This window comes from Hipposideros armiger, unplaced genomic scaffold (genome assembly GCF_001890085.2).
Source record: "Hipposideros armiger isolate ML-2016 unplaced genomic scaffold, ASM189008v1 scaffold_242, whole genome shotgun sequence".
NCBI classification, from domain to species: domain Eukaryota; kingdom Metazoa; phylum Chordata; class Mammalia; order Chiroptera; family Hipposideridae; genus Hipposideros; species Hipposideros armiger.
Window position 1 is genome coordinate 1,918,225 of NW_017731592.1, and position 10,158 is coordinate 1,928,382.

The 10,158-nt window shown below is 59.5% G+C and overlaps 1 protein-coding gene across 2 annotated transcripts; it reads left to right on the top strand.

The window, feature by feature from the left end:
* The first annotated feature begins 980 nt into the window (after positions 1 to 980).
* N4BP3 (NEDD4 binding protein 3) lies at positions 981 to 9,144 on the top strand. Of its 2 annotated transcripts, none has more exons than XM_019655524.1 (5): positions 981 to 1,264; positions 6,358 to 6,708; positions 6,951 to 7,484; positions 7,890 to 8,132; positions 8,246 to 9,144. In XM_019655524.1, exons 2-5 carry the CDS (start codon positions 6,388 to 6,390, stop codon positions 8,771 to 8,773), a joined length of 1,626 nt encoding a protein of 541 aa, XP_019511069.1. In that variant the 5' UTR covers positions 981 to 1,264; positions 6,358 to 6,387; the 3' UTR covers positions 8,774 to 9,144. The 2 variants fall into 2 exon arrangements, with proteins under 2 accessions (XP_019511069.1, XP_019511071.1); XM_019655526.1 differs by having other exon boundaries at positions 6,361 to 6,708.
* Positions 9,145 to 10,158: the final 1,014 nt, after the last annotated feature.

The following is a 10,158-nucleotide window of genomic DNA, read 5'->3' on the forward strand; positions in this document are numbered from 1 at the left end:
CTGTCCTGTCTGTATGATTTACCTACTTCGCATAAGTGGAATCATACATTTGGTCTTTTGTGCCTGGTTTCTTTCACTTGGCATGATTTTTTTGGGGGTTCATCCATTTGTAGCATATATCAGCACTTCGTTCTTTTAACAGCTGAATAATATTCCATTGTATGGATAGACCACCATGCGTTTATCCATTCATCAGGTGATAGACAAGTCGGGCTACGTCCACCTTTTGGCCTTTTGGCTATCGTGAATAGTCTTGCTACCAACATTGGTGTACTTGTTTTAATCCCTGTTTTCATTTCTTTTGGGTGTATACCTGAGAGTGGAATTGCTGGGTCAGACGGTAACTCTATGTTTAGCTTTTCCAGGAAGACACAGGTGTTTTAATTTTTTGAATTTGAATGCCTTTAGGTGTCCCTCTCTGTCTCTGTCTCCATCTCCTCTATTGCCTTACACCCAACTGTTTGACTCACATTATTTGTCTGGCCCCTGAAGGCATCTGAATTTGCTGCCCCTAGAAGGCTTTGGTGTAAAAAAAAACCAACAGCGCCCAGTTCAGTCGTCAAGGAGCCGGAGACCTTGAGTAAATCTCTCCATCTCTCAAAAGTACTATTTTCCTCAGCCTCAAAAGGGGATAATAATACTTACCTAAGAGGAGGCGGCGAGGATCAGGGAGGTGACGGACCGAACGTGCCTCTGCCGAAGCTGTCGAGTTCTGGAAACGGAGAGGGGCGGGCGAGGCCAGCAGCAGCTGCAGTAGAAGCGGGAAGAGGAGGAAGAGAGGGGCTGAGAGGGCGCGCTCTGGGGGCGTCGGCCGCGTTGGGGCTGCAGACCAGTTGGGTCCGAGCCGGAGCGCACCGGGCGGCGCGTCTCAGGTCGTAGCCGGTAGGGGGCTTGTCGGACCGGGGCGGAGTTGGAGCCGCAAGCCCGGGCGGGGCTCAGGTTGTCTGGCGGTGGGCGGGGGTTGGCCCCCGTCCCCGCCCCCCACATCCGGGGGCCCTGGCCAGGCTTTGGGCTGGCGGCGCGCGGGTGAGTCAGGCCGGGTTTTTCCTCCACCTTTAGGGCAGGCGAGCGAGCGCTACCGAGCGCGTCCCTCCCTCGCCAATCCGGCTCTGGCGCCCGCCCGCCCGCCCGCCCGCGTTTTCCCCGCGTCTGTCGCCGGGCCGCTCCGACTCGCAGTCTCGGCTGGACGGGCGCCCTGAAGGGAGGATTCAAATCCGTGCGAGGGAACTGCAGCGCGCGAGGGGTGCGGAGCAGCTCCAACATGGTAAGAGGGGCGCGCCAGGGGCCGGGGCTGGACTCAGGGGTTGGGATTGGCCGCGAGGTCTTGCTTTCCCTGCGACCTTGGCCAAACCGCAGCCCCTCTCCTGGCCAGGTTCCTATCTGAGAAGTGGGCGGGGGTGCCAGGGTGCGGTGCGCGCCCAGGTGCCCCTGCTCCGGGCACCGATGCGCTGGATCAGGGACCTACCCGAACGCTCCTCTGGAGGGGCTGGCGGCAGGTTATGCCGCTCTCTGCAAACGGCTGCTAACGTGCTTTCGATGGAGCAGCGCCCGGGACCCCTGCGCCGCGGCTGGGGTGGGGCAGACGCCCTTGGCGCGGGAGTCTGACCTCGGCCTCCGCCCCCCCAGCCCAATCGCTGGGGGCAGACCCCTGAGAGGCGATAGGAAGAGACGTCCCCTCCGGTCCCCCAGGTAGCTCGAGGACCTCCCGCCGTTCTGGAGACTAGCCTTTGCCACAGCCTTCCTGGGGGAAATTCCGTGAGGATGCCTACCTCGTGTGGCCCTCCTCCTCCCCCATGAGACCCCTCTCCCGCCCGCTCCGGGTACCCCTTTCCTTTTCCAATTCCCTGCCCTGTAAGGCGGCAGCTGCCTGCCTGCCGCCAGGGGCCCCGACCTGCGGATAAGGGATGCTCTCAGGTCTTGGCGGCCAGAGTATGCTCCCTGCCTGGCCACAAGTTTTGACCAGAGTAAGGGCTGGCCCCAGGCCAGCCCGAAATCAGGGCTCTGGCTGTGTCCAGAAAGAGAACTGGGATCCATCGTCTCCCACCCAGCACCCCCTTCCCCAAGAACAGATTGGAGCTCTTCTTGGTTTTGCCTGGGGCTCAGCCTGGCCGTCCCTTGGCCTTAGCCACTGTGCTTTCTCCCTGCCCAGCCTGGGGAGGAAGCAGAGGCAGGAGGCCATCCTGGGCCAGGTGATCAGCCTCCTTCCAGGGCCCTCCTGGGCAGGGCTCCTTTGCCGGCTGGCTATGTGTGGGTGTGTATGTGCCAGACTGAATGAACAGCGCCGCCAGCCTGCTCCCACTACCGCCTCTAGAGTTAGCAGTTTCCAGGGCTCAGAGTCCCGTGCAGCAGAGCTTCCATGATTCCTTCCTGACCCAGGGGCAGGCAGAAGGAATTCCGCTGAGGGAACTGGAGTCCAAACCAGCCTGGTTGCACATGCCCTTGGGAGAAGCAGGTGTGGGGGCTGGGCAGACATACATAGACAGCAGTGCGTGCCTATGGAGGGCAGCTGGTGACCGCTGGCTGGGATAGCCATGTGCAATACAGAGGATCTTGCCCAGGGAGTTGGGATTGCTCGTCATTGTGGGATCTTGGGTCACTTGCTTCCTTCTTCTGGCCTGCTATCCTACCTGTCCCCACGAGGCTGTTGTGGAGATGAGATGATGAAATGAAAGGGCCGAGAAAAACTGTAGAGTGCTGTGCAACTGTGACTATGTAGTGAGACAAAGCATCACTTATGCAGGGGTTAGACACTGGGCTCTGCCTCTTCAAGTGTTGCAGCTGGGCTAGGTAAGGTATGCCAGCTTTTCCAGTCCCCTTCCTGGGCTCCCCTCATCCACTGCCTCCTCTTTTGGAGCTGGGACATTCCAGTCCCATTCCTCAGGGGCAGCTGCAGACACGCCCCTCAGCAAAGCTGATCCCCCAGCAGGTGGTGGGACTCTCCCCTGGGGCCTGGACTCAGAAGGGGCTGACTGCACTTGAGGCAGGAGTGGGAGCTTCCTGTCCACGGACTCTGGTATGTCCCACCCCAGAGGAGGTGCGCTGTGGGATCAGGGTAGGCTTCTGCACCTAGGAAGCCTGTGCACTTTCTGCTGTGCTGCTGAATATGGCCTTAGGCACATTTTCACCTCCTGGACCTCGGTTTCCTCTTCTGAAGTAGGGGGGTGACACTATTCTTCCTGTGAGTGTTATGAGGCTGTGGTAGGCCTAGCATCAGGCAGACCCAACAAGGCACCCTCTAATGGACACTGGGATGCCTCTCTGATGTCCTTTCTCTGCTCCATGGCCAGGGTGGTCCCCCAACCCCGTTCTCCTGTCTCCACTAAGAGTGGTCCAAAAAGAGATGACAATCTGTGTCCAGGGCTTTCAGTCTGCTGCTAATCTTGGGGTTGGGGGATGGGAGCAGGAGTAAAAGGGCCCTGTTGGGCCAACAGGGGCCTGTGCAGAAGGCCCAGCCCAAACTTAGCCTGTGGGGGCTGGGGGGTTCAGCTCTGGTCAGAGAAGCCCAAGCACTCGGAGGCAGTGGCCTTTTTGTTCTGCTAGTCCAGTGGGGCTGCAAGGCACTTGCTGTCCCTTCCCCCTCCCCCACCAAACCCTCTCCAGCTCAGCCTGCACAGCTGTCCTGGCCTGATCAGGCCAGTCCCTGGGCTTCCAAGCAACAAGGAGGAATGTGTACTGGGGGGAGGCAGGGGAGGCGGATGGACCCCTCTAGGAAAAGGGACTGTCCCAAGACTGAGACTGGGCAGGGTGGAGTCTCCTGAAAGCTGATAATACAGCCAGAGAAGTTACCTAGGAGGGGTGGGGGGTAGGGGTCTTATGGAAAGACAAAGGAAAGGGGCTGTCTATGCCTCTTCCTCCAGCTCCATAGCTGTTTCTAATTGCTCTAGTTACTTCTGGAGAGAAGCTGGTCCCTTGCCCCACTCATCACCTTCTCTCTCTCTCTCTTTCTCTCTCTCTCTCTCTCTCTCTCTCACACACCACACACACACACACACACACACACACACACACACACCCTGCATGCAGCCTCAGCGCTGGGGAAGATGCTGGGTCTCTCCCGCTTGAGTATTCTTGTGTTATATATATGTATCTGTGAGGGTACTCAGGGCTGTGTGGGTGACCTTGAGCATGACTGTCTGCTGTTGGATATGACTGTCCGCTCTGTGTCCTCTAACGAAGGAGCCTCTGCTGCTGGTGGCACTGACTAGACTGCAGTATGGGTGTGGTGTACATGCTGATATAGCTCGTGGCTGCCTCTCCCCTGGACCTGAGACCCTTTCTAGGGCACAAGGTGTCGGGGGGTATCGATTATTGCTCCCTGAGAAAGAAAGTGAGGATGCCCCAAGGGAAAGGTGAGACTTGTGTTTGGGATGAAGTGGGAAATTTGGCACCACTGTTACCATCCCTGTCCCCCTGCTTGCACTGGGCTTGTAGTTCACAAGATCTTTTACCTCTATTGTCTCTGTGACTGTCACAGCGACCCTATAAGGAAAGTGGGCAGGCAGAGTCTTTCCCACTTCAGAGATGGGCAAACGGAAGCATGGTGAAGGGAGGGGCCCCACAGAGAGACCGTGTGAGGGCAGGGCAGGAGACCTGTTCTCTGCTGTCCATGTCCCCCACAGGAATGACAGGAGTTCAGTGCGTTCTCGGACACAGTGGTGTCTGTGCTGGGTGGGCTTGTCATGGCAAGGGGGTGTCAGATTGGGAGGCAGATGCTTCAATTTCAACTATTTGGGGTGTGGGTGACATCTTGGGTCCCCACTAGACATTTGGCAGCTATGGTGCTGGGATCACAGGTGTATTCACTCTGACCAGCTCTGTGACCTTGGGTAAACCACATCACTTTTCAGAGTGCCCTACCTAAAAAACCGGACAATATGTCATAGGACTCAGTGAGACCCCTATGCAGGGCTGTGTCACTAGGTGCCCAGCACCTGTGATTCCTTACCTGGATGAGTCCCCCTAACCCTGTGTAGCCTGTGACACCCCCAGAGGGGTTGAGCCAGCTGGAAGCTGAGAGGAAAGGCTTGGGAAGGTTACTTTTGCTCAGAGTGAGGTTGAGGGCCACAGGGTGTGGGGGCAGGGCTGCACCCTCCCTCCCTTTTATTCCTGGAGAGCTCTGTCTTCCACAAACACAAAACCTGGAAATGGTTGAGGAAGATGAAACCTCCTAACGACCATTGTTTGAGTCGGGAGTGGGTGTCCCGGAAGCATATTGGGTGGGTGGTGGGGGACACACAGCTGCAGCGTGCCTGCTGGGCATCTACCCAGGAATGGGAACAGCTGGGTAGGAGGCAGAGATGGTGGCATCGGTTCATTCAGCAGGTCCTTTCCGAGCACTTGCTGTGTGCTGAGTACCGGGCTTAGCACAGGGGATCCACCAGGGCACCAGGGACAAGCCCCGCCCTCCACCATATAGTCCCAGCACAGGTGGGAGACAGCCCATAGCCTGCTCACGCGGCCACCCACCAGCATCGTTCGTATGTCTGACCACCTAAGTTCAGCTTTGGCCATCCTGCCTTGACCCTGGCTGCCAGCTGGACCCTGTACTGGGTGCTTTGTCCTGTAATTTCAGCCCATTCTCCGGGCATCCCTAATAAGAGTTGTCATGGCCATTATCTGGATGGAAGCCAGACCCCACACACTGACTAGCTCCACACCAGGTCAGGATTTAGGATGCCCCCTGCCTACTGGTGGGCTCTAGAGTGGCAGCTGGCAGGGGCTCCGGCTGCCCCTTCGCTCTGCCTCTTACCCAGCCTGAGATGAACACCTGTTCCGGAAACTGTGGCCATTGTTCCTGCCATCCTTCCTCCCCTTGGGCCCTTCCTGTTTGTATCCCTCCCGTTACTCCACCCATGCCAGGTGCTTCCCTTGGGGAACTGACGGCAGGAGGAGGGCTAAACTGGGTTGCCGTCCCATGGGAAGAAGGAGGAATGGAGAGTCTGAGGTTGCTGGCCCTGGTTCCCTGTGCCCTCTGCCCACCTCCCAGGTTGGGCGGGTAGCCTAGCAGAAGAGTGAGCAAGATCAGAGTCAGATAGCCTGAGTCCTCAGCTGGCCCAGTCCTGGTGCGGGCGGAGCTATTTTGCTGCTTTGCTGCTTCAGGGTGTCCCCCGCCCCTAGTTACACACTGGCCCCTACCTAGAGCTGGAGCACTGGGAAGGTGGCTTTAGGGCCTGCACCCTTTTTTCTTGCCAGCCTAGGAATCCTGGAGAGATGTGAGTCTCTCCAGATCCACATCTGCCTTTCCTGGGCCTGGGCTGGGTGGGGAACTGATATAGAACAAGCATCTGGTTTTAGGGGAATCAGTGGAGGTAGGCCACAAGCACCCACCTTCCCCTGATGGAGTCTCCCAATCTCCAGAAGCAGCTGCCTGTGCCCTGTTGAAACTTCATGGCCACAGCCCCAGGCCCTGCTGGCATTGCCATGGGCAGCGTGGGCAGCCTGTTGGAACGGCAGGACTTCTCTCCTGAAGAGCTACGGGCAGCACTCACAGGGTCCCGTGGCTCCCGCCAGCCTGACGGGCTCCTCCGGAAGGGCTTGGGCCAGCGTGAGCTCCTCAGCTACCTGCACCTCCCCAAGAAGGACGGCAAGACCACCAAAAGGGCTGCTCGGCATGAGCCTGCAGACTATGCCACCCTCTACTACCAGGAACATCCTCGGGCCGGTGACTTCAGCAAGACTTCACTGCCCGAGCGGGGTCGTTTTGACAAGGTGCGCCTCTGCCCACACCCCTCCCTAGTTGGGAGGGTAGGGATGGGGAGCTTGGGGCCTCCTTGGATACCTTGATGGGACAGGGCTGGGACATGGAAGTTCTGCTATGGGCTAGCCCGAGGCTTGGTCACTGCCTCCTGGTGGCATGCGCCCATGTCTGAAAGAAGGTCCTCAGGCTGTGGGAACATCGGAGGGCAGCACGGTCAGCCCGGACCCTCACACTTGCCCTTTCTCCCTGGCAGTGCCGCATTCGCCCATCAGTGTTCAAGCCTGTGGCAGGCTCTGGGAAAGGCTTCCTGTCCATGCAGAGTCTGGCGGCCCACAAGGGCCAGAAGTTATGGCGCAGCAACGGCAGCCTGCACACGCTGGCCTGCCACCCACCCCTGAGCCCAGGGCCCCGGGCCAGCCAGGCACAAGCCCGCGCCCAGCTGCTGCACGCCCTCAGCCTGGACGAGGCCAGCCCCGAGCCTGATCCCAGCCTGTCTGACTCCTCTAGCGGGGGCAGCTTTGGCCGCAGTCCTGGCACTGGCCCTGGTGCCGGCCCCTTCAGCTCCTCTTTGGGCCACATTAACCACCTAGGGGGCTCCCTCGACCGGGCCTCACGGAGCCCCAAGGAGGCTGGGCCACTGGCCATGCTGAGCTGTCTGCCTGAGCCGCCACCCCCCTACGAGTTCTCCTGCCCCACTGCCGAGGAGGTGGTGGCCATGCTGCCTGACACCTGTGAGGATCTCAAGAGAGGCCTCAGTGAAGAGGATGGCACCAACCCCTTCACACAGGTGAGGGCAGCCTTTGCCTTGGGGTCCTGTTCTCTCCCTTGGCATTGGAGTACCAGGCGGACAGGTCTCCTGCCTGCTCACCCACATGGCTCTGGGCACAAGAGAGTAAGAAAGAAGTAGATGATTCTGGTCCTCTCTCTCCACCCCACATGGTGGAATATCAGGTCACTGATGGTCCCTGCTAGAGTTGTGTAAGGGTGGGAGAGACTTCCTGGGAGGGCCATCTGTTGGGGAGACTTCACCTCTAGAGGGCATCCCAGGGTAGGGTACCTTTGTGGCCCGGGGGTTGGGCCCCCTGGGCCCTGTGGTGCTGGGGCACAGGATGTTGGCTGCAGCTGGGAGTGTCAGAGCAGTGGGCCAGCTATGGGTGCACTGGCCTTATCAGGCACCTCTTTCCCTTGGCAGGTGCTGGAGGAGCGCCAGCGGCTGTGGCTGTCTGAGCTGAAGCGCCTGTACGTGGAGCGGCTGCACGAGGTGGCCCAGAAGGCTGAACGCAGTGAGCGCACCCTCCAGCTACAGCTATTCATGGCCCAACAGGAGCAGCGGCGCCTGCGCAAGGAGCTGCGGGCACAGCAGGGCTTGGCCCCTGAGCCTCGGCCCCCAGAGGCTGATCCCACCACGCGGCCAGAGGAGGAAGCCCGATGGGAGGTGAGAGGCCAGGTCCTCAGGAACTCTCCCGTCCCCATTGCTGTTGTCCCATTCTCAGCCTGCCCCCTTACTTGGCTTTGCTTGGCCCTTGCTCATCCTGTGCCCCGCTTCAGGTATGCCAGAAGACAGCGGAGATTAGTCTCCTGAAGCAGCAGCTGCGGGAGGCCCAGGCTGAGCTGGCGCAGAAGCTGGCTGAGATCTTCAACCTGAAGACACAGCTTCGGGGCAGCCGGGCACATGCCCAGGCCCAGGATGCAGAGCTGGCCCGGCTACGCGAGGCTGTGCGGAGCCTACAGGAGCAGGCCCCTCGGGGGGAAGCCCCGGGCAGTTGTGAGACTGATGACTGCAAGAGCAGGGGGCTGCTGGGGGAGGCAGGGGGTGGTGAGGCCGGAGATGGTGCCCAGCAGCTGCGGGCCGAGCTGCTGCAGGAGCGGCTCCGGGGCCAGGAGCAGGCGCTACGCTTTGAGCAGGAGCGACAGACGTGGCAGGAGGAGAAGGAGCGTGTGCTGCGCTACCAGCGGGAGATCCAGGGGGGCTACATGGACATGTACCGCCGCAACCAGGCACTGGAACAGGAGCTGCAGGCACTGCGGGAGCCCCCCATGCCCTGGAGTCCTCGGCTTGAGTCCTCCAAGATCTGAGGCTAGTGGAGCGAGCTGACAGCAGCAGCAGCACTGTCAGAAGATGGCTTGGGCAAGTCTGCCCTGAGACGGCTGGCTCCTTCCTGACATTGGTCTGGGGCAGAATCTGCTGAGGCCAGCCAGGGGTGGGGTGGCCCGCCGAGAGGAGGGATCCAGTGGGGCTGTGGGCTGCACAGAATGCCTGCAGCAGGAGTCAGGGCCAGGCCCTCCTGGCTGAGGGGCACCCTGGTAGGGCCCAGCCCTGTTCCTGGAGTAGGTTTGGCCCAGGAAAGGAGGCTGGGGGGGTGAGGAGCCCAAGATGCAGATGGGCATGAGGGACAGAGGCCGGGATGGGAACATTGGCCTCCCCCAGAATAAAACCACGTTTTCTATGAGGAGGCCCTGGGTGATACGTTGGGTCCATCCCTGGCCTGACTCTAGAGGGGAGGGTTGAGGGTGGTCGGGGTTGGAGGCTGTGGACCTGGGCTGCAGCTCCTCCCGAGGTAGTGGTCAGTGGGAGGATGTGCCCTGTGCCTATGTGCACAGCTGCCGGGCACGTGTGTTGGTGAGTGGAGGAATCTTCCTGGCCCAGTGCCACATGGTCCCTTAGCTGCCATGTGGGCTGAAACTCCTTTCTTCAGCACCAGTTGGAAATTTCAGAAGGAACTGCCAGGGATCCCAGAAAAACAAAAGGGCAAGTCACCCAAGGTATTACTAGAACATGAAACATTCTCTTGGTGTGAAGTCTGAGCCCTGGTGCCCAGGCCCCTTCTAGGTTTAGGGCTGGCCTAAGACAACTTCCATTGGAGTCCCCAAAAGCTCCTGTAGGGCCCTGCCCCTCCCAGAACCCACCTCCCATCTCCGTCTGACTGTGGTGCACAACTACTTCTAGAGGTAGGGAACCTGGAAAGGTGCAGGAGACAAGCAGAGAAAGCTTGTGTGTCACTGGGTAAAGGGCCTTTGCCACAATAAGGAACTTGTACGTTTCCCGGTAGGCATGGAAGGCCACAGGGTATTTTGAAGCAGGGATGAGAGTTGAGCTGATTTGTATTCTGGGAAACTGTCCTGGGAAGCAGCCCCTTACCTCCCACCCCTGTCTCTTGGACATCTGGCTTCCCCTCTGGACCTTTGCTCCTCCTGGGTGGGTGGCCTGAAGCACAGACCCAGTCTGGCTGTGCAGATGGCGTCTCCCCATTCCTTGTGGTAAAGCTCAGCGTTCTTATGCATGAATCCCTGTGACTGCCACCACACACTGAGTGCTTCCCCTCTGCCAGGCACTGTTAGGCAGTCAGGGCATGGGGACTCAGGGTTGAACTGGATATGCTTCCTGCCCCAGGGGAGGTAGCACACAGACCTCTCCCTTCCTGGTGCCTGCCCTGGTGGGGCAGGTGCAACCTCAGAGGAGT

What these genes read in the sequence shown, in the direction of transcription:
- N4BP3 (XM_019655524.1), top strand. Translation starts at nt 6,388, where the DNA reads ATGGCCACAGCCCCAGGCCCTGCTGGCATTGCCATGGGCAGCGTGGGC. An exon ending in GCACCAACCCCTTCACACAG is followed by an intron (nt 7,485 to 7,889) that starts GTGAGGGCAGCC and finishes TTCCCTTGGCAG; the next exon opens with GTGCTGGAGGAGCGCCAGCG. An exon ending in AGGAGGAAGCCCGATGGGAG is followed by an intron (nt 8,133 to 8,245) that starts GTGAGAGGCCAG and finishes GCCCCGCTTCAG; the next exon opens with GTATGCCAGAAGACAGCGGA.